The sequence below is a fragment of the Erithacus rubecula genome, assembly GCF_903797595.1.
Source record: "Erithacus rubecula genome assembly, chromosome: 16".
Taxonomy (NCBI): domain Eukaryota; kingdom Metazoa; phylum Chordata; class Aves; order Passeriformes; family Muscicapidae; genus Erithacus; species Erithacus rubecula.
The window spans coordinates 1099895-1123265 of record NC_136668.1 but is presented as its reverse complement, the minus strand read 5'-3'; the positions used below and the strand labels follow the sequence as shown (position 1 = coordinate 1123265).

The 23371-nt window shown below is 49.9% G+C and overlaps 1 protein-coding gene across 1 annotated transcript in view; it reads right to left on the bottom strand.

The window, feature by feature from the left end:
* Window positions 1-389: 389 nt before the first annotated feature.
* CTNNA1 (catenin alpha 1) overlaps window positions 390-23371 on the bottom strand; it is a 121115-nt gene continuing 98133 nt past the window's right edge. The window contains exons 12-18 of the mRNA XM_079319755.1: window positions 17808-18008; window positions 14879-15030; window positions 12286-12396; window positions 10657-10838; window positions 9811-9916; window positions 3777-3911; window positions 390-1498 (exon numbers count right to left, since the gene is read on the bottom strand). Coding sequence (XP_079175881.1) covers window positions 1211-1498; window positions 3777-3911; window positions 9811-9916; window positions 10657-10838; window positions 12286-12396; window positions 14879-15030; window positions 17808-18008 — 1175 coding nt within the window. The 3' untranslated portion in view covers window positions 390-1210. The remainder of the gene's footprint in view (window positions 1499-3776; window positions 3912-9810; window positions 9917-10656; window positions 10839-12285; window positions 12397-14878; window positions 15031-17807; window positions 18009-23371) is intronic.

Genomic DNA, 23371 nt, shown 5'->3' with positions numbered 1-23371 from the left:
ATAAAATTATAACATTTCAGTGCCAAGGCTGAGCTCTCCAATGGAGCTGCACTTTAGACACTGAGTGCAGCCCGGGCTTTTCCAGCTCCACAGGCACAGGCACCGCTTCCCTGCACCCGACTCGACTGGGACGTGTGAAACACACTGAAATTCATAAAATTTAAATAAGACAGCGAAATTATACCTTGTAGCTATAGTTATCACAAATAATGTACAGTCTAAATTGCAGCCTGAGCAAACACGATTTCCTGGGTGCCTCTGGAAGCCCAAGGCGGGATGCAGAGCAATTATGAGGAATGAGCACAAAGCTGATTTGCATCTGAATGGCGGGGGGGGGGGGCGAGGGGCGGGCTGAGGCCGCTCCATTCACAGCACCACAATGCACCAGCTGGGAAAAGCAACTTTATTAGTGTCCCGCAGCAAAATACATTAGTAATTTGAAACCAGGCATTACAATTCCCGTCCGTGTCACGCGGGAGGATCGCCACCCACGGCCGGAGGTTTCCGCAGGGATGGAGCTCCCCGGGCAGGGAGCGGGGCCGGGAGCACCAGGGAGCTGCTGGGTACCCCTGGTACTCTGGGAAAAGCAGCATCACAGCCCCGGGGCAAGCCCAGCCCAGCTCCCAACACACCCCCAGCAAAGCCCAGCCCAGCCACGGCTGCAGCGTTTTTCCAGCTGTTTTCCAGCTGTGCTCACACAGCCGGTGCCTGCTGCGATTTCAAACTCCTCTGAGCTTGCTCCCTGTCCACCACCACAGCACAGATACACTATCACATACAATACTTTCTTTTTTCTTTTGAGTAAAAACTAATTTTTCTCTTTTGATCACCATGATAAACTGAGTCTCTGAGTAGCATGATCCAGTATTAGTGTTAACCGTTAGTGTCACTGTAAAATCCTCTTTGGTTATAGAATATTTCATTTAAAGCAAGATTATAAAAAACAGTTTCCAGCTAGAAATCCACCCCTGCAACCTAAAAGCCATCTAAATTACCACACTTCTGCAGGCTGAAGATACACTGATAGCACTTAGAAATCTGAGTATCTCCCCAGGTAATCTAAACAAAGTTATCAAAATTATATTAAGTAAATACATTTGGAGGAATAGTAAATTTTTGAAAAAAATCCTTAGGGTATTAAAAGTAGAGTTCTGGAAGTAGCAGTAGTGGGCTAGAGAAAAACACCCCCTTGAGAGGAAAGAGCTCTGCTCTAGATACTCTCCATGGCCTTGAACTCGCTGAGGGCCTGCACGGGGTTCACATGCTTCTTCTGGGATGCCCTCTTGATTTTTGTCTGGGTCTCGTCCTGCTTCTCCCTCTTGACCAGGGGTTTCTTCTCTGGAGCCTTCATCTTCCAGGAGACGGCCGGGAGGTTGAGGGAGGCCATGCCCTGGGACTTCTGGTACTTGGTGGAGGCCACGTAGGAGGCCTTGACCGTCTGCACCACAGCGTTCATCAGGTTCTTGGCTGCCTGGATCAGGGACATGGCACTGTCCACCTGCCAAGGGACACAGAGTCACTCACATGAAACCCCAGGCACACTGACAGCACCACAGGCCTGTGCACAACTCAGTCATGTGACTGATTTGTGTTTTCCTTTAAACCTGAGGCTCCCAGTTTGAGGCAGGATTCTTCTTTGGCCCCTCAGTGGTGACAAACCTGATTTGTGCCACCAACACAAAAGAAGGGTTTGCCCCCCTCTCTGCATTTTCCATATCAATGGCAATGGGAACCATTTGTATCCTACCCTTTGCTTTTGTGACTAAGCTTTAATAGTTGCTTATTCTGTAATTAAATTGATAAAGCTGTAGTAATATCTTAATCACTGATAATAAATATTTGAATCACCCTAGAATACTAAGTTATACTGGGAAGGAAGGAACACAACTGCATCACCAGCCAGGCCTGGAGCCCTTTCCCAGCTGGTTCCTGATTTACAGGAGCATCAAAACAAAGAAAAACATGAATTTGTCATAGCTGTAGGGCACAGCAGGGACAAAGAGCTGAGACCAGGGCAGGGGGGAGCAGAGAGAGCAGGAGCACTGTGGTGACCTCAGTTGGGACCCCCTTCCCCAGGGGCAGTGTCCTGCTTGGGGTGGGATCCCCAGCTTGTCAAGGCCAGTTGGGCTGGGGCAGGGGTTTGATCTGGGACAGGGATTGGTTCTAGGGCAGGGTTTGGCATAGACCAGGGTTTGGCACAGGGCAGGGGTTGGTTCTGGTGGCTTTTCTGGGGCACTGCCCCCTCCTTTCTACCCCACTGTGCCCCATGTGCCACCGTGGCACCTCAGATCCTCTGGCAAGCCCCTCTCCATGCTCTGCCCTCCTCCTCAGGAGCTTGGGAACCACTGCCCTGCAGTGTCCTCCCAACAGGAGGAATCACTGAGGGCCAGGAGAGCAGGGAGGTGCTTTTCTGAATGAAGTGTCAGACTCAGAAGGTGCCAGCTCTGCTCTCAGAGCACTCTGGTGCATGGGCAGGGCATCAGCACTGGACAGAATTTTCCTTTCACACAGGTGATGCCTCTGCTCTGGCTGAGGTCTTCATCCGATGATCCCATGGCAACCCTGAGCCCCAGTGGGCAGTCTCCAGGAGAAGGGACCAAAGCAGCAGATCAGACTGCACATGCCAGGAGATTCTATCACTAATTTATGGCAGAGGGGATGCAAATCCTGGAGGCACTGAGTAACTGCACTGAAGCCCTGCAGTAAGTTCTGCTGCACAGTAACATCTGCTTTGACAGCTTCAGCCTCCCAGCTCCCAGGACATGCAGAGCAGCACATCCCAGCACAGGCCTGGAGCTGCTCTGGGGGCTGCAGAGGGAGCAGGGGGGGCTGGCAGCAGCACAGGGGCAGCACAGCCCCATCACCCCCAGATGGGCTCAGATCCTGCAGGAGTATCTATTGCTGCTGCTGCTGACCCAAAGCTCTCCTTCCACAGTTCTCCCTGGTTTTTAGGGGAAATCTGTGCTAAGTTTCAGCAATTGAAATATCAAACAGGGTTTCACTGGAAAATATCAGTGGCAGAGAAGGGATGCCCAGAGAAGCTGTAGCTGCCCCTGGATCCCTGGCAGTGTCCAAGACCAGTCTGAGCTTTAAGGTCCTTTCCAACCCAAACTGTTCCATGATTCTGTGATATCAAAATGACAGAATGTGGGAAGTTCCTTCCCTTTGATTTAGGGAGCAATTCTGCACTATCAGCCAATTCTGTCTCTTCTTCCAATCTCCTTCCTCAGTCCTGACACGGCTGGGCAAAAGCGCCAGCAACCAAACGTGCCTGTGCAGGGCAAGGAAGAGTATGCCACAAGAATTTAGTTCCACTTCCCTCCCCCCAAAAATCTGTCACACAGAATCCTCTTAGGAGGAAGCATTTCATGAACTAGACTGAAAAAATTATTTGCAAAGTAATGGCTGGAATAAGGAAGCAAGCTGGCTTGGGGCAGCTTCCAGCTGTCAGAAACCAGAGCAGCCACTAAAAATCCCTGCACTCTTCAGGGCACAGCCATCCTGAAATATTAACATCTCTGGAGCACTGCAGGACCCCAGCGTGTTCCAAGGCTGTGCAGAGACGTGGGGCAGGCTTAGCTGTGCTGATGAAGTGACTTAACCTCACTAAGGGTGAAAAGCAGTCTGGAAAACAGATTGCACAGAGGTGAAGAGAATGTGTCTACAAACACTGTTGAGTAAGGAAATGTGAAGCCTGTGTTTTCCCAGAAGTATTCCTGCCTGGAAAACTGAGGCAGCAACAGAGTCTGCACACATCAGGTGTGTGCTGTACTCACCCCAGACACCACGAGCTCTCCGCCCAGGTTCTGCACCTCGGCCTTCACCTTGCTGCAGATGTTGAGCTGGTGGCAGTAGAGCGCAATGCGCTGCAGGTACGCCAGCAGGTCCTGCTTGCACGCAGAGTCCGGGCACTGCGGGACAGAGGGCACTCAGGGGCTGCAGCAGCCAGCTGGGCAAGGCCTGAGCCACTGAGGCACAGCCAGAGCCACTGAGACACAACCAGAGCCACTGAGACACAACCAGAGCCACAGAGACACAGCCAGAGCCACAGAGACACAACCAGAGCCACTGAGACACAGCCAGAGCCACAGAGACACAACCAGAGCCACTGAGACACAGCCAGAGCCACAGAGACACAACCAGAGCCACTGAGGCACAGCCAGAGCCACTGAGCCACAGCCAGAGCCACTGAGACAGAGCCAGAGACACAACCAGAGCCACTGAGACACAGCCAGAGCCACAGAGACACAGCCAGAGCCACTGAGACACAGCCAGAGCCACAGAGACACAACCAGAGCCACTGAGACAGAGCCAGAGCCACAGAGCCACAGCCAGGGAGCCACAGAGACACAGCCAGAGCCACTGAGACACAGCTAGAGCCACAGAGACACAGCCAGAGCCACAGAGACACAACCAGAGCCACTGAGACACAACCAGAGCCACAGAGACACAGCCAGAGCCACAGAGACACAGCTAGATCCACAGAGACACAGCCAGAGCCACAGAGACACAACCAGAGCCACTGAGATAGAGCCAGAGCCACTGAACCACAGCCAGAGCCACAGAGCCACAGAGCCACAGCCAGAGAGCCACAGAGACACAGCCACAGAGACACAGCCAGAGCCACAGAGACACAACCAGAGCCACTGAGACACAACCAGAGCCACAGAGACACAGCCAGAGCCACAGAGACACAGCTAGATCCACAGAGACACAGCCAGAGCCACAGAGACACAACCAGAGCCACTGAGATAGAGCCAGAGCCACTGAACCACAGCCAGAGCCACAGAGCCACAGAGCCACAGCCAGAGCCACAGAGACAAAGCCAGAGCCACAGAGACACAGCCAGAGCCACTGAGCCACAGCCAGGGAGCCACAGAGACACAACCAGAGCCACTGAGACAGAGCCAGAGCCACAGAGACAGAGCTAGAGCCACAGAGACAGAGAGCCAGAGACACAGCCAGAGCCAGGGAGCCACAGAGACAGAGAACCAGAGCCCCAGAGACAGAGAACCACTGAGACAGTCACAGCCACAGAGCCACAGAGCCAGACCTAGACTCACAGACCCAGACTCACAGAGCCAGAGCCAGAATGGGCACCTCCCCTGCAGCAGGGGTGGGCTGGCAGAGTGCTCCCCTCCCTGCCCAGCTTTCAGACAGCTGAGCACATGAAAGGCACCTGAAACCCAGGAGCCACTGGACAGCTCTTTCCAGCTGTCCTTCAGCAGCCCTCCCAAGGAGGAGCAAGAGGAGGAACAGAAGGAAGAAGAGAAGGACTATTCACCCTCCCCAGAGCAGGACTGTCAGCTGTAAAAGACCCTTTCTGTACTGTACAGGACACAGCAGCAATGGTCTGACACCCAAGATCTCCAACTAGCAGATGTTACCAATTCCTCCCTTAATCCTCATATTCCCAGCTTGAAAATCATAAACCTGACAGTGACTCAATTACATGCAGCAAACAGATTTTCCTGACTCTTGCTCCCATTTCATAGCAGTAGGGAAAGCAGGTTCCTCAGAAGGCACAAAATGACATTTTTAAGGTGCTTGCTGCAGCACTCATCCATAACAGAAAGGTAACTTTTTCAGCTTTGCACAAAGGACTCTGCAGGAGTCCCTCTGTGCAGTTTGGGGAGGTGGCATTTTCTGTGAGAGAATCAAAGAATGAGCCCTGGATGAGCCAGGCTCAGGCTGGATTTCAGAGCAGAGGGAGCCCAGCTGAGGAACAGCCCAGACACAAAGGCTGTGGGGAGGCTCTGCTGCCCACACCAGCCCTGCAGCTCCTTCAGGAGCAGCAGCAATGGGGTGCCAGCAGCAGGGCCCCCATGGGCCACCACAGCCCCAGGGGAACCCCACATTGTTCACAGCTTCACCCCACGGGATTTACATCACACTGGGTCACAGCCCTGCTCTGAACCCCACAGAAGTGTCACTTGTACCCACAGAGAGCTTCTGCTCTTTGCTCCATGGAAATGGCCACTCATCATCTTATCTTCCCATCCAGCATGCACAGACCTCCTGGACAAAAGCCCCACCTGATCCTTATTTTCTGCTGCAAGGCAGGCTGCACTGTGTCCAGCTTTACTGCAGCTGTGGAATTCACCTGGCAGCACCCAGGGACAGGACTCCAGGCACACCCTGCAGACATCTCCAGCCTTCCAGACAGCTGCACCCCATCCAGAGTGATTTAACAGCTCCTTTTCACACAGCCCTGTTCACAGCAAAATCCCATCTCAGCTAAGATCCTGATCCTGTGCAAGGGAACATCTGATGAAGATTCAAAATGGACATGGCAGGGCTGGGAGATCAATCTTCACCTCTTCATTACTCAATGTTTCACTCCAGCTGAGGGCTGTTGCACTGCCATGACTCTCCTCCCTTTTGTGGGCAAGGTAAAAATCTCCTCCTGTCTGTGAGCAGCAGGCTGAGCCCAGATTCTCCGTGCAGACCATCTCTCCTTAGTTAGGAGATAGAAGCATATATGAGGAGCAGATCATGGTGCACACACAGAGATTTGCAGACAGGGTCTCACTCACAGGGAGCATTTCCTTCCCAACATCACCTGATGTGCCAGAAGAGGCATTTCCCTCTGCACTGAAGGTGAGTGCAGCTAACACATACATTTGGTTCTTTCCAGGCCCAGAACAAGTGGCTTTGTAAGGCAAAGTGGTCTCTGTGCTGAGCAGAGGTAACTCAGGCTGTGCAGTGATGTGCACACAGAGCTCACACACACACAGGGCGCTGCAGTGGCAGATCTGCATGGCTTCATGGGCATCTGACCTCACCAAGAGACACAAAACCACGTTCTCAGTCCCAAGGAAAATGATGGAACACCCAAAGTAATTGCAACTCCCAGCGTGGGCATGCAGCTTCCATCAGTGCAGTGAAGCCCTACCTAACAAAGCAGCAAAGCTTGCAGGTTAATTTTTTAACCTAATCAATATTAGTCAGCAGTACAAGATTTTTTAGAGCAAGCCCACAAATAGCCCTGGCCAAGGAGCTAATGAAAAGCTTGAATTACCATTTTGGAAACTGCTCTCCATCTACCAAAGAGCTCATCTAACACAGTGAGGGAGCAGTTCAGCAGTGAGGGCTGGAGGGCTGACAAATGCCCAGCACAGCACAGGGGGATGGCTCAACAATTCCAGCTGCTCTGGGGGCTGAGAGGCCCTTCAAGGAAAGACTCTCAAGGCAGGAGCTGCTGCACCATCACCAGCAGCTGAGGAAGGCAGCAAAACCTTCGTGGAACAGGAATCATCACTGGGCTGTGCACATCAATAGGGTGAGAGATGGAAACCCACATCCTCTCCTGTGTGAGCTATTTCTGCAGGCAGGATCGAGGACTCAGCTCAAAGACAGATGAGCTTTAAATGGAGATGTAACACAAGATAAAAAAGAGCATCAACAAAAGGCACTGTGGCTGCCTGCAGGAGCCCTGTCCTTTCCTAGGCAGCAGCACTGGGATAAAAATCAAAAAACCCAAAAGGCAACAGTTTGAACACTGATAAGAATGGTGACATTATTGGATTAACCCACAGCCAGAAGCTCAGCTGCAGAGCTGCCATGGGAGCATCCCCACAGCACAGCCCAGCAGGGAGTGCAGTGCAGATGGGAATGAAGGTGTTGGGGGACACTCCACCTTCCCAAAGCCCCCAAACTGAGCTGTGCACACACTCAGGGAAGGTTACTGCCAAAAGCTAAGCTGGAGATCCAGGCCAAACCCAGGCTCCATCCTGGGCACAGCAAACACTCCCCACATTCGGTTCCTGCTTCTTCAGCTGAGCCTGCAGAGAAGCAGAATCACCTTTTTGTGTATTTTTGCAGAGAAAAGGGGCAGGGGAAGACAGCAGAGCCCTGGTGGTGTGTGTTGATGGACACAGCCCATCCCCAGGGCTGCAGGGGACAGCCAGCAACCCCAGAGCTTCTTCCTCCCACTGCCTCTCCCTCTGGGAATGGGCCCTGCTGCAGCAGGAATTCCCAAAAAATGCCCCTCAGCCCCGGGTGCCAGCAGCTGTTTTGGGGAGGCAGCTCCCTGGCAGGATGGGCACTGACCATGTGTGCCACTGGGGCAACCCCACCCTCACCCCCACTGGATGATCAGAACTGATGTGACCTCAGCCTCCCACTGCTATGCAAGGAAAGAAGGAACAGAAGTTTCCTTTGGCTTTGTAGGCGTTTCACCACTGAAAAAATAAATAATAGAGAGAACCCTTGTCTTGCTACAAATCATTGTCATCAGTGTTGTGCTCAGAACTGTATTCCCCTGCTCCCAGCAAGCAGCAGCTGCTTGGATGAGGGATGGAAACCTCAGGAGAACCTGCAGCTGATGGCAAGACTCTTCCCAACAGGCAGGGAATTCCTGGGATTGCAGCTTTTGGAGTTTCAGTGGAATGTGCTGCAGAAGGGCCTGGTGGCAGAGCTGGGAGCAGAGGGGACACCTCTGGTGCCAGCCAGGAGCAGGGACAGCAGATCAGTGCTCAGAGCTGTTCCTGCTCTGTTGCTGTCACACTGCTCCACACTAACACGTTTCTAAAGACAATGGGAGCACATCTAATGAAATATGGAGGCTCAAAGTATTAGCAGAGTATGGAGTCAGGAAAATGCTATATTCTTGTCAAAATTACTAACTGTACAGTGCTGCTCATATTTATCTTCAAACATGTGCTTAATCTGTTACATTTTTAAGAACCTTACTGCTACTAAAAGTAGTTTTCTTTTATATTTTGAAATGGCTTTATATACCAACTTTACATAAAACATGTGAATTAAAAAACAGCATTGTAAACCTTTAGCCCAAGTTCCCCCGAGACCTCCAACACAAACTCTCCTTGCTTCATTTGCCTACATCAGCAGCACACCTGGCTCTTGCAGAAACAAGGCTGTCAAAGTGCTGTAGCAAGGACAGCCATTTGAAAAAACCCTTCTCTAATTTACCTCCCCACAACATTTCTCACTGCATCATTAATAAAGGAGGGTGTAGACAAGCACCTCTGAATGCAACATTAAGAGAGAATCCTGCACGGCAATGATTTACTTCCAAAGTGGCCCTGGTTCAGCTGAAACCTTGCAGTACAAATTTCCATCCTGAAAAGGCTGGGGAAGCAAGGGACAACTGGAGAAAATAAAGTTTACTCCATGATCTCAGACTCAACCTCCCTGCATTTCAGAGTCTCTTGATGGTGGAATATTATTACTAATGTTGATGTTTCCCTCTATTTGGGTGTGGGCTGAGGCCAAAGGTGCTCTTGCTTGGCCCAATTTTGAAGTGGCTCAGGAAGGCATTGCATAAAGCAATCCCTGAGCTGGCCATGCTTGTTCCACCCTGTCAGAATTCCTTCTGAACACTGGGACAGCACAGCCACACTCAGGTCACTGCACGCCTTGCTCCAAAACACCCCCAGAGAACTCTGACACCCTCCCCACTCAGTCTGTGGGGCACCTGAAAATTGGTCATCCTAAAAAGCAGCCTGAAACCCAGGATTAAAGTTTGTGCAACAGGCCAGGTGCCATTGTGTGCAGTGTGTGCCTTGGGAAGCAGCAGGAGTGCTCTGGGTGTGAGCCAGCCCAGGCTGCTCCTGCTCAGCACTGGCCCTGCCCTGGCCCCACGTGAGGGCTGGCACAGGATGCCAGGAGCCTGATTCCAGCCAGGGAGCTGCTGCCTCACTGCTCAGGGAGGCAGGAGAGCAGGGGGAAAGAACAGAATTTTCTAGCAGCAGATCTGGGAAATCACTCCAAAAGCAAACCCATTCTCAGCTGTCCATCATGCTGCAGTACTGAAGGAGCTGCTCCTGCCCAGGGGATGTGACTTACGTGGTCAGCAATGGTCCTGCCCAGCTTGTCCATCCTGGAGCCAGCCTCTGCAATCTTCTTGGCTGCACTGATCACATCTGATGTGTTCTTCAGTGGACCTTTGCCCCTGCAAAACACAGTACAGGCTCCCCCCTAGCACCAGAAAACCACTGCAGTCAATCCTGGCTCTCTTTTCTCATTCAGTTCCACACAGTGCTGGCAGTGACTCCTCACCCAAAGGGCAGCAAAAGGCAGGAGCAGCCATTACAGCACCTTCATTTTCAAGAGTTACCCCCTTTCAGCTCTTCCCCATATTTAGCTTAAATCTAGGAATAAAAACATCTTAAATTTTACTGCTTTGAGCAGCTTAATCATGATAAGAGGTAACATTTTAGAAGACGGATTTGCAATTTTTATGGAATGGAACATGAAGTTTAAAAAACAGCGTTATATAAAATCTGGTAAATTAATTTCAAAAGGCATCAAAAATCCTCTCTTTCCTCTGCAAATAACTGTACTAGGAACTATTTCTGCAGTATGACAATATTGAGAAGCCCATAGAATTTAATGCTGTAAAGAACTGAGCAAATATATATATATATTCCTGGGGACAAGAATCACCCTTAAGAAAGAAAGAAAGAAAGAAAGACAGGCAATAACTGCTGTGTATCTGTAGATCAATTTAAGCAGTTATTACCACCCAGCCACTGGACTATAATGCATCTTCCCAGTTAACATGCAGCTGGAACAGGGCACCATTTAAAGGAAATGAGAAGAAGTGAGACTCTCAGGAGAACTTGCACCGTGTCTCACTGAAAGCCCAGCAGCCCAGGCAGCTCAGGGTGAGCACAAACCCAAAAAGCTCACCTGGTGAAGTCTGTCATCTCCATCATAATCATACACATCTGCTTGGCCAGGACAATGATGTCATTGCCACTGTCGTCCCACTTGGACACCTCGGCGTCCAGTTTACTCTTCTCCTCCTGGAAGCTGGCAACCTGCTCAGCAATCTTGGCTTTCTGCTCCTGAGGGAGCTGAGCCATGATAGCCTGCAAGAGAATAGTTTTCTCACATGGCCTCCTGCTGCCTTGTAGAGGCTTTTTGGAACATTTCACTAATAACCAATTTCAGTCATGTAGATGGGGGATAAAACTTTAATAGTAATCCTCTACCTAGAGGCTTTACAGAGCTATTTGGTTCCATTTTGAATCAAAGTTTATACTCTTTTTTTAAAGAAAAAGTGCCCAGAAAGACAAGTTGACACTTAAAATATGAGCCTTTGCATGATAAAGCTGTTAAGACTCCAAACAAATTCACCACATATTACCATTCCTCAAAATAAAACTGCAGGAAGAAGGACTTGTCTTTTATAGAAAATGTCAACATTTTATAATTAAGTTCCACTTGTGTATTGAGGATAATAAGAAATATTACCAGTCTCTTCCCTGCAAAAAGCTAGCTGTTCTGAGGAAATAGTAAGTGAAAATAAAGAGTATGTGCTTACTCCCAAATAAAATCTCTCAGACTGGGTTTACAGCCTGTGTAAGACTCCACAGCCTTGCCTTCATAAATACTGGGAGCACAGATGCCTCCAGGACCAGCAAAAAGGAGCCTCTGGTACTAAAAACCCTCTGGCAGCAGCTGTGCTAAGAGGAAAATGAGCAATGTCTGCATTTAAATAGAAGGGGGTGAGGGTCCAGGCACAGAAAGTGCTTCTGCAAGGGAGGGGAACACAAAACCCCTCCCAGTTAGTGGAATTCCCAAGCCAATGTGGCAGAAGTTTGATAAATCAGGTCTGGCTACTTCTTGCCTGGCAGGAAGAGCCTCCACAAAAAATGTGTCGTGGCACTTTTCCAAGAGTGTAAATTGTTATTGATCCAGAGGGGCCGTGTCAAATGAAAGCAATAGGTAAGGGCTGCTTCTCCTCCAGTGCACTCATTTTAGGGTTTCACCTCTTCATGATTATATATTGCCTATCAATGCTTTCATTTTTGAGTCACAGGAAATGCAGTAAGTTGAAATGATTTCATTTCTGAGTTGCTCTCAATGTTGTCCTAATAAATGCTCAGTGACCAAACACACAACAGCACGTGAGTGAAGAGGCATTTTGGGAAGATTTTTTGCTCATAAAGTTAATGTTTGTCTGTTGGAAATAACATTAATCCAATGGAGTGATCTGCCCTGTACCCCCTTGCAGAAGCTCACCCGACTGCAATGTCTGTGATATCAAAATGTGATGTAGCTTCTTGGTACTAAAAGTATTTTGATCTTTCAGAACACCCAAAATAAAACACAGATGTTTCTCACATCCATCAGATCAACTGCATTTCACTCAACCTCCTTTTCAGAAGAATGCTGGAGACAAGGAATGCTGGAAACAAGGAATGCCAGTTTTCTGATCCAGCATTTTTATCACCACCCCCCAGATTTCGCCTGGGCTTTCAAAGCAAGCTGAAGTGTATCTTGAAGGCAGGACAGACTTTTTTTGTGCCTTACCCTTGCACTCTGTCCTGCAATGAGCTGATCATCCTCAGTCTGGATACTGGTTCTGCTTCGGACATCGAAATCCTCGGTCTCAAAGTCGGAATCATCCAGCTCTTCAGGAGTCTGAGGAAAAAGCATTCAGGCAGAGTCAAACTACAGATTTCATGGCTCTGAAAATCAACAAGAGTATTGTTTTTCAAGCAGAGAGAATGGGAATCAGTGGAGGTAAAAATTATTCCATGTTTTCAACAAAAAGGTAAATACAGGGACTGTATGAAGCTCTGAACACGTGTGATTTTATGTGCTTGACTGCTCCTGTTAAACACCATAGGGATCCCCAGAATCACACAGCAGTAACTAAACAGCTGAGATTTGTCAGGACATTAATGCACTCAGCATCTGAAAGACAGAAAAAAGTTCTTGCAAAACGAACAGTGCTTTTGCAAGTTGATTAAATGTAAAAGCCTCACTCGAGGTTCTGGAATTACACACAGCTCTAAGGGCTGGTTCAGAAGCACAGACAGTGTCTTCAGCACAATTACAAATCAAAGCATTGACTAAATTAACAACAGATAAAATATCTCAAAATTTATCCTTATCCCTCAGGAAGAGCTGAAAAATTTCAGCTAGTAAGGGCCAGCTTTTATGCTGTAGGCTAAACACATCTGACCTAGTTCCTGCTTGCCTAGGATTTATTTTTGCTACTGCCAGTCTGTAGCTGGCAAACTTTTTATAAAGCCCATCAAGTTTAAACAGCATGTTTGTCAAAATGCTACATCTTTGCTAAAGTGGCACTTCACGACAATTCTCCAGAGCTGGGTCAGCAAAGAGCTTCACTGATAAATACAACAAATTGTGATTAACAGATAAGAGGCAAATAAAGTCTCTGCTTTTTAGATTCTTTTCCTACAATTTGGAATTCCTACTATTTGTCTTCCACTACAGACACTTTGTGATACAGTGAAAATAGAGATGGACACGCAAAGTAATTGCCAAAAAGCAAAGGTGAGTAGGGTAACAATCAAGACTGGGTATTCCAGCCTCTTCTCCAGGCACTGGAGAACAGGGTGTATCCACAAAATCCACTGAGGGACACACATTGAGAAGTAGTTCAGTGTATCAGTATTTAAAAAAATGAAAAAAACATAAAGAGAACAGTTCTGCTGTACATGATTCTGTCTGAGACTCCTCTGCCCAGCCCTGCCAGAGCCCAGGGATACACAAAGTGTAACTCTGCCTTTCCAGTGCCACCAAGGGCAGAAACTCCTCTGGGGTGATGAGCCTGGGCAGCAGGGAGGGGGTAAGAGCTTCTCTTCAATAAATACAGATACAGTGAGATGGTAGTTTTGAAAATACCCTGGTGCTGCAGTGGCTTTTCCTGCTGGTGACTGTAAAGAGCAAGAGCCCTTGGATAAAGGTGAAGTGAATGAGCTCCTGGGAGCAGGGTTACACCAAGCCCTGGAATCCCCATTTGGATGGCTCTTTTAACCCAAAATAAACTCTGGATGACAAGTGCTAACATTTTAACTTCTTTCTAGGTGGCTGCTGTGTGGCCAGGGGCAAAGCTGGGCATTCCTGGCACTGCCAGGCTGGGTAATTGCTGCCCACTGGAACTGGCAGCAGAGCTCCCTGTCCTGAATAACAAGGGCTCCAGCAGGGAGGGAATCACATCTGTTTGCCTGATATCTTCATCTACTACTGGCTACAAATCCTGAGCTGCTCTGAAAAAAATTCTATGGGGAGCACAGATGTGGTTGTCAGCTTTTCTCCTGCTTTCTCATCTGATCCTTTGCTTTAAGCAGCAAACATGAAGATGCCATTGCAATGGGTACTGTAATCACATATTGTTCTTGACTTACTGACCACCAAGCTGCACCTGCCATGGTCACCACTCTGAAAGACCAGGACAGTTTCTCAGAATCAAAAGAATACAAGGAAAAGAAGAAAAAAGGAATAAAACCCCTGTTTTGTCTTTGCTATGTCTGGCTCCTGCCCATTTTTGCCCCAGTAAGATCCAAGAAATAGGTCCACGGATCAGATTCAACCAGAACTTTCTTTTCTGTATCCCTTCAACCAACTGCACCCTTCTTTGTCTGGTCTGCCAGAAATTTTAGGGCTTCCAAGTCACACCCACTGCAAGCAGACAGGAGTCAAGGTCTCTGTGAGCTGCTCCTGTTTACCCAGGTTAGGCAATTGGCAAATTACACGCTCTAGGAACTACAGACCAAACTCATCTCAGCTTCCTTTTGAGTAACTAACATTAATTATCAAAATTTACTTAATGAAGAGCTATTAGGTTTTATTTCTAAGCTCTGAAAGCATCAACAAGCATCTATAGTTGGGAATTAATTTGCTGTTGTTAACTGAAAGGTCACTGATTTTAGCACATTGGGAGCCAGGCATTACAAAAGACGCGTGAAGGGTATTTAGCATCACAACTCGGGCCATCATCGATGCTCAGATGTGCTTAATGAATCTCAATCCAAACCACCGCTCAAGTGCCATTAACACCTTTTAAAGACTGAAGGTTAAATGAGAATCTGCCTGCTCCGCATCATCCCGGCGGCTGGGCAGGGCAGGGAGGGTTTTTGGGCATTGTGCTCACCCGGATCATGAGCACGGCTTTCCTGATGTCCCGGATGCCGTCGTACACCAGGCGGGAGGCGTCGATGAACTCGTTCTCATCCATGGGCTGGGCAGGGTCGGAGCTCAGCGCCTCCACCGCAGCCTCCACCTGCTCCGTGAACCGGGGCATGACTGCACACAGAGCACAGCAATGGTCAGAGCCTGTGATCCCCCCTGAGCCCTCTGCTCCCCCCTGAACCCACTGCACACAGAGCACAGCAATGGTCAGAGCCTGTGCTCCCACCCTGAGCCCTGTGCTCCCACCCTGAGCCCTGTGCTCCCATCCTGAGCCCTGTGCTCCCATTCTGAGCCCTGTGCTCCCATCTGAACCCACTGCACACAGAGCACAGCAATGGTCAGAGCCTGTGCTCCCCCCTGAGCCCTGTGCTCCCCCCTGAACCCTGTGCTCCCATCCTGAGCCCTGTGCTCCCCCCTGAACCCTGTGCTCCCATCCTGAGCCCTGTGCTCCCATCCTGAGCCCTGTGCTCCCCCCTGAGCCCTGTGCTCCCATCCTGAGCCCTGTGCTCCCCCCTGAGCCCTGTGCTCCCACCCTGAGCCCTGTGCTCCCACCCTGAGCCCTGTGCTCCCCCCTGAGCCCTGTGCTCCCCCCTGAGCCCTGTGCTCCCACCCTGAGCCCTGTGCTCCCACCCTGAGCCCTGTGCTCCCACCCTGAGCCCTGTGCTCCCATTCTGAGCCCTGTGCTCCCATTCTGAGCCCTGTGCTCCCCCCTGAGCCCTGTGCTCCCATTCTGAGCCCTGTGCTCCCATTCTGAGCCCTGTGCTCCCCCCTGAGCCCTGTGCTCCCATTCTGAGCCCTGTGCTCCCCCCTGAGCCCTGTGCTCCCACCCTGAGCCCTGTGCTCCCCCCTGAGCCCTGTGCTCCCACCCTGAGCCCTGTGCTCCCATTCTGAGCCCTGTGCTCCCATCTGAACCCACTGCACACAGAGCACAGCAATGGTCAGAGCCTGTGCTCCCCCCTGAGCCCTGTGCTCCCCCCTGAACCCTGTGCTCCCATCCTGAGCCCTGTGCTCCCCCCTGAACCCTGTGCTCCCATCCTGAGCCCTGTGCTCCCATCCTGAGCCCTGTGCTCCCCCCTGAGCCCTGTGCTCCCATCCTGAGCCCTGTGCTCCCACCCTGAGCCCTGTGCTCCCACCCTGAGCCCTGTGCTCCCCCCTGAGCCCTGTGCTCCCCCCTGAGCCCTGTGCTCCCACCCTGAGCCCTGTGCTCCCATCCTGAGCCCTGTGCTCCCCGCTGAGCCCTGTGCTCCCCCCTGAGCCCTGTGCTCCCATCCTGAGCCCTGTGCTCCCATTCTGAGCCCTGTGCTCCCACCCTGAGCCCTGTGCTCCCCCCTGAGCCCTGTGCTCCCATTCTGAGCCCTGTGCTCCCCCCTGAGCCCTGTGCTCCCACCCTGAGCCCTGTGCTCCCACCCTGAGCCCTGTGCTCCCACCCTGAGCCCTGTGCTCCCACCCTGAGCCCTGTGCTCCCATTCTGAGCCCTGTGCTCCCACCCTGAGCCCTGTGCTCCCCCCTGAGCCCTGTGCTCCCCCCTGAGCCCTGTGCTCCCATTCTGAGCCCTGTGCTCCCCCCTGAGCCCTGTGCTCCCATTCTGAGCCCTGTGCTCCCCCCTGAACCCTGTGCTCCCATCCTGAGCCCTGTGCTCCCATTCTGAGCCCTGTGCTCCCACCCTGAGCCCTGTGCTCCCATCCTGAGCCCTGTGCTCCCCCCTGAGCCCTGTGCTCCCCCCTGAGCCCTGTGCTCCCATTCTGAGCCCTGTGCTCCCATTCTGAGCCCTGTGCTCCCATCCTGAGCCCTGTGCTCCCATTCTGAGCCCTGTGCTCCCATTCTGAGCCCTGTGCTCCCATTCTGAGCCCTGTGCTCCCCCCTGAGCCCTGTGCTCCCACCCTGAGCCCTGTGCTCCCACCCTGAGCCCTGTGCTCCCATCCTGAGCCCTGTGCTCCCCCCTGAACCCTGTGCTCCCATTCTGAGCCCTGTGCTCCCCCCTGAGCCCTGTGCTCCCACCCTGCCCTGCTCCCAGCCAGCTGTGCCCCCTTCCACTGAAACCAGATTGGTACAGCAGGTGATCTCTTAATCCAGATCTGTTTCTGTTTGGTGTTTTCCCCTTGGACACGGAAAAGTTTATCACACCCTGCTAATGCACAAGGAGAAAACTCCTATAGAAGCCCCTAGAAACTGGCACAAAATATTAGCTGTTTGTTTGATGTTTCCTGCAGATGTATTTTTTTGGGGGGGAAAAAAAAGTCATGCTACCATCAGGAAGCTGGAGTTGAAGAGGCACTGGAAGGGGGCAGGTTGCACTGCTGCATTTCAGTGACTCATGGTGCCCCAGGAAGAACATGCCAGAACCAGTTAGAGTATGCTGCTTCTTCAGTGTCACCCTTGGTTCTTCATCAAAGTAATTAAAGCAAAACCAACAATGAGAAGCAGCAGCCAGAACCCTCCCTTACCCTTATGGATGTCACCAGTATTTCACAGATTTGGTGTTTATGTGTGGGGCACTGCACCTACAACAGTTGTAGATATACTTTACAAATTTACCCGAATTATTACCCTAAATTTATTCTGCTGGGGAATGTGTTCTCCCTGCTGGACCCTGAGCAGCTGCAGATCCTGGTGCAGCACTCCAAGATGAGCACAGCACAACTTTCCAACCTTCCCTCACATCTGGGACTCAATCCTGGTGTTTCTGCTTCCCACAGCCCAGCCCATGACAGGAGCGCACTCAGGGACACCTTGTGCACAGCCAACACAGCACAATCACACTCCTCACTTTGCAACAGCTTTGCAAACAACTCCCACTAAGGTGCACCTTTAAGAGATTTCACAGGTGCCCAGCTGCCCACAGGCTCACAAGCAGCAGCAGCTCAGGGCTCCTGGGTGTGAGGGAGCCTCACCTGTGTTGGACAGTAGCTTGGTGGCCTCCAGCACCTTCTCAGTGTACACCCCAGGCTCGTAGTTGTCCATCTCCGAGGTGACCACGTGGATGACGCGGGCGGCGCGGCCCCGGATGGCGCCGGCTGTGCGGTCTAAGCCATCCACATCCTTTTCTTGGAGAGCAATCACACATTTGTTCACATCTTCTAAAATGTGATTCTCTGCAGGTGAAAGGAGGAGGGTTTAGATGGGGATGTCCTTTCTGTTGCAGTCATCAGCATGGCAATTGCCCAGGGAGGGACCTGCTCTATAGAAGCTCCTTGGAGATGCTGTCGGGCATTAATGTGAAGGTCACTGCAGCCAGCAAAGAGCTGCCCTTCCACAGCAGGTGTCAAAAAGCCATCAGTCCATCCACCAACTGGCCTCCACACATCCTGCCCCTGTTAGCACTTGATTCTACCAGCAGGAAAGATGAGTTCTGCTGAGTTCTCCCCTGGTTTCTTTCCATATTCCTGCCTGGACTGCCCCAGCCCTTATTTCAAATACCTGCATGTTATGGGCTGATGTTTGGACTGGCTCCTCTCCTTGCTTCCCCCGTGCAGCTGCCGGTCCCTCCCTCGGATGGTTTTATCTAGGCTGGTGTTTTCCGGCTCTCTCTCTCTTGCTGCACTTCGGCTGTGGGCTGTGTCTTGCTCTCTGCTGTCTGCTCAGCTGTGACCCCCTCCCCTGGCTGCTTTGGCCGTTTTTTTCCCTTTTCCCCCAGCTGTTTTGTCTGTGCCCCCGTGTTGGCTTGTCTTGGGTTTGCTTTTGCTTGTCTTGGGCTCGCTTTAGCTTATCTTGGGCTTGCTTTGGGCCTGCTCCCGGCTGCCCCTCCCCCTCTCTCCCTCCTCCCTGCTCCAGGGATTTGCACCGACTCCGGAGGACAAGGATCTGGACTTCGGGGGCCGCTGCTGGAGGTCGGCTTGGGAGGCTCTGCCGCTCTCCCTGGCAAGGACCGGCTGGGTTCGTCTCATCTGAGTTTGGGTTGGGGGAGTGTTTCTTTTGTATTTTTGTTAATAAAAAAGTTTTTTCCATTTTCACCACAAGAACAATTCTTTCTGAGCTCAGTGAAGGAAGGAATTGTAAAAAAGAAAGGGGGGGGGGCCCTTTGGAGCTCTTTTTCCCCAAATTTGTCCTAAACTTGGACACTGCAAACCACTCCCCTGGCAGTGCAGGCATGGGCACCTCCCCAGTGCACACCTACTCCCCTCAACACTCCAACAGACACTTGGTGCACGTTTCCAGCTTCCTCCAGAGTGTTTTCCTACAGGCACACACATTCCCTCAGAGCACATTACACTGCCAGTCGCCCATTCCCATCTGAGACACAGAATGTATGCAGTGAATAATGTGGAAAGCATTCCAGCCACACAGCACTCACTGACTGTTCAGAAAATAAACAAAAAAACATAAAAGCAAGACTTCTGTTTGCAATTAGCTTTTTAAATATTCTTTTTCTGGGTTTGTAAAGAGGTATTTTCCCCATTTATCAAGTCCAAGAAGCCAAAAATGGGCTCTCTAAGAGATTTCTGAAGATGCCTAAAGAAATTGGGATCCTTATTAGGAGGAACCTATCCTAAAAGTCTCCCAAGCTCTTATTAGAGACTTCCAAACCCTGTTAGAGAACTCTTTAATGTACCAGGACTAATGTTTCAGTATCAGCATCCAACACCAGCATTTGGGCTGCTTGGTAAGAAACCAAGTTGGAAACATTTCTGCTCTGTCACTTAAAATAGTTTCCAGTGTTAATTACCACTGACTTAATCATTCCACACTGCCAACCCATGCAAGTGGCTTTTATTCCCTGTGCAGGTAGTAAAAGAGCCATTTTGCAAGAGTTGGTAGAGACAAGAAGCTCCTGGTGTTGGCTGGGAGAGGACTGGGAGGAACTGCCTGGAAGGATTGCTGCGGGAAGTTACGCCTGATTTACATAAAATTAACACAGCCAGGCGCGATATTGCGAGACTTCTGTAAAGAACCTGGACAAAAATTACACTTGTGAAATCCCTCTGAAGCAACTCAGCCTGAGCAGGTTCAGCTGAGGGCAGGATGAGGCCCTGAGAGAGCCAGAGCAGGTTCATTAGTGATTTGACAAGTCAGTGAGCAGGCACAGGAGCCACGGCAAGCACAGAGGGGATTTAAAGAAGAGACAGCCCTGGGAGCTGCAAGAGCCCAAGAAAAAGCTTTGGTGCCAGGCCAAAACACAGACTGTTTATTGCTTCAGTTCCTAAATGAATAAATTAAGCCACAGACCATTTAAAAGCTTCTCTGGATTATCTGAACTTTAATAAAAGACATGGAGAAAATGAAGGCGAATATTTAAATGTCTGCTGATCATTTAATGCCTTCTGCAGATGTGAAATGGCCAGAAAGTCCCTTCTAGAGGGAAATAACCCACAGCTTGCAAAGGGCCCAGGGAAGTGCAGGACTGTCAGGTCTATCTGATGTTATTCAGGTCTCTGGTGTTATTCTGCAGCTGGATGAGAACAGCTGAGATCTGCCACTGTGCTGAGTTCTTGTAAACACACCCAGTGCTCCCCATCCTACTGGCACACAGAGCACCTCTGGGGACAGGAGAAGGCTGGGGGACAACTCACATCCAAAGCCCCTGAGCTGAGCAGGAGAAACATCCCAGAGCAAGAGAACACAGCACAGGCACCAGCAAAGGCTTCTTGACCCACCAAAATAGCTACAGGGAAAATGGTGTGGTTGGGCAACAAGATAAAAGGAAAGGTATTTTTTCCATAGAAGTGATTTTAGACCAAGCAAGGAAATTCATTAAATTGTGAAAAGCTACAGAATAAAAAGTCACCCACGACTGTCAAGCCTCAATCCACGCTCACCAAACACCTTCCACCTCCACCCACCTCCACATTAAAGGGATTAAGCAATGCTTTTCCAAACAACCCCACAGCCTGGGAGGGAGTCTGAGGGTTACACGAGACCAAAATCAAAGAGCAGCAGTGGGGAGATGAAGGCACAGATTGCTAAATACAACTGTGCTTCCCTGCTGCACCTCCTGGGGAAGGTCTCAGAACCATTTCTGTGCTGAACCTCTGCTCCAAGGGGCTCTGCAGGAGCCAGGACAGGAGCACGAGGAGCAAACACTGGGGAACTCAGACAGCTGTAAATACAGGGTTCATCCTGGCAATATTCACACAGAGGCTCTTCAAAAAAACAGCTCCACTGAGATGGGCAATCTGTGGCACAAACCTCTGTCAGTACAGAGGAACAGAAGGCAGCAAATGGAATGGTTTTTTAAGAGGTTCCAGAGGAGACTCAGGTAATTTCAGAACATTGAATTTGACAATTACACGGTGCTATCAGCAGCTGCTCTGAAGAACAGAGATAGTGGGCACACCAACACACCCAGAGTGCTTTGGGAAGGCACTGATAAGAGTGATAAGAATTGCAGAAGGTACAGGAGAGCTTTGAAATGAGGAATAATGAAACAGGCAAAGACTGGGCAGTCGGGGAAGCAATGACTGACAAAGTGCATGGCAGAATTCTGTTTGCAAACAGCATGAAGAAAGAGAAGGGGGAAAAAGGTTCTCCATTTTAGTACAAGCAGGGGCATCAAATGGAGCAAACAGACGACAGTGCCAAACAAGGAGGTTCTTCACACAGAGCACACTTCAGCTGTGAATTCTGCACAGGATGATGGAAGTGCCAGCAGTTTAAAATGGTCCAAAGAACAACTAACACCAGCTTAAACGAGAAAAATCTGTCAAGGACTATCAGGAGATAGCACCTCTGCTGCTGGAGCTCCCTGAGCTGCACATCACTCATGGCTGGAAGCACACAGACATCTCCAGGCTGCAGGGCTCCTGTGCCATCCACCTCCCATCCTGACATGAGCCTCCCCAGACCCTTCTGATGCTGTGCTGTGAAAATGCTGTCACCTGCAAGCTCACCTGCAGCACTGGGCACTGAAGGATCCTTCTCTACGATGTTCTGCTGTCACCTAAACCCAGCATCCCTTCACCAAGCCTTTCCTTGTGGGTAACTGATACAGCTCTGCAGCATGAGCTGAATGATGAAGCCTTTACTTCAGCAGATATGTGGGATGGCTTACATATATATTTATATATGCACACACTCATGCACTCACTAGAACTCCTTTAAATTCTGCTTACATCCCAGTTAGTAACTGATACAAACATCCTAATAACCCCAAACAGCACTTGATATAAATCATAACCACTACCACTTTATCCACACAGGAGTTCAGACTTCTAGCAGATGAATTGGAGTTGTGGCATTTATATGGAAAACATTTATCAAAGTTCAAACAAATAATATTTAGAAGAGTATTTATTGCTTTAATATTTTTCTACCATCTCTTCGATAACAAACACATATAAATAATTACTGAATGCACTTGAATGTCTGGACTTGTCTCAAACTACATTTCCTTGGCTCCATTTTGGGTGGTGAGCACTCACTCGAGGTGAACTCTCCTGAGTCAACCTGCCTGAGCCCAGGAAAGAAACCTTCTCTGCTTAGTGCCAAGCTCCTGAGAGCACAGCCATGCAATAGGTTTGGTTATTTAACAAAAAACCCCAGTTCTATTCTAACCTGCATCCCTGGGGTTGTCCTGCCCACAACTCACTTGAGTCTTGTGGTGCTAGACCTGACTATAAGGGAAGGAAAGTGATGTTTGTGGTGACTTCCAGTCTTAAAAAGCAGTTTGGAGCTCTTGGGAGCAGCCCAACACTGGGTCCCCAGCAAGGGTTGATGAGCAGAGCTCCCATTCCCCACATGGCCTTTTCTTAACAAGAAAAAAAAATACTCTTAATTCAGGACCTTAATTTTTCATCTACATTTTCTATGTTCACCTGGTTCTGACTCCACATATCCTTCTGTGAAATCTCTCCTTACAACTGGAGGTTTTAGGTCTCTTGAGAAGCCCAAACCTGCTGCACCATGGAAATTGGAATCCCAGCTTGAAGTGGTGATTTGTGAACACTACTGCAGACACAATTCATGTGGTTACATCCCCATGTCCTCTGACTCAAGCACAATTAAAGGATGTGGAAATAAAAATGCCCTCATTATTTTTAGGTCACAGGAGCTGATAGTGGGGTCTTTACCAAGATGCTGATAAAATGGATTATCTTGGCAAACACACTGCCAAATGTAATTATTAATCTATCATAATGATCGAATCTCTTTTAAAAACTCTTATAACTTTACTAAAGCTGACATGGTACAAACATTTTTCTTTTAATTAATTTGTGCAACCACAGTTTGATATTCAGTTTTGTTTACATGGCAGAGTCTGAAGTGACCTGAGGGATCATTTTTCCTGCTAGTTCCTACCTTGGACATAAAGACGTTCTATTTTCCCCAGAGTTACTGGTGAGGCTTGTCTGCAGCAGCTAAATGGTAATTCATCCTGAGTTCAGCCAGCAATTCCAAATCTTGGGACATAAAGTGTGTTCTCCTTGAGAGCAGACCTCTTGCTGCACTTTCACAGGGTGACCCCAGGTGAGGTGTGCCAACACCACCCCTCCCAAAGCCTCACAGACTCCAGAAGACGTGT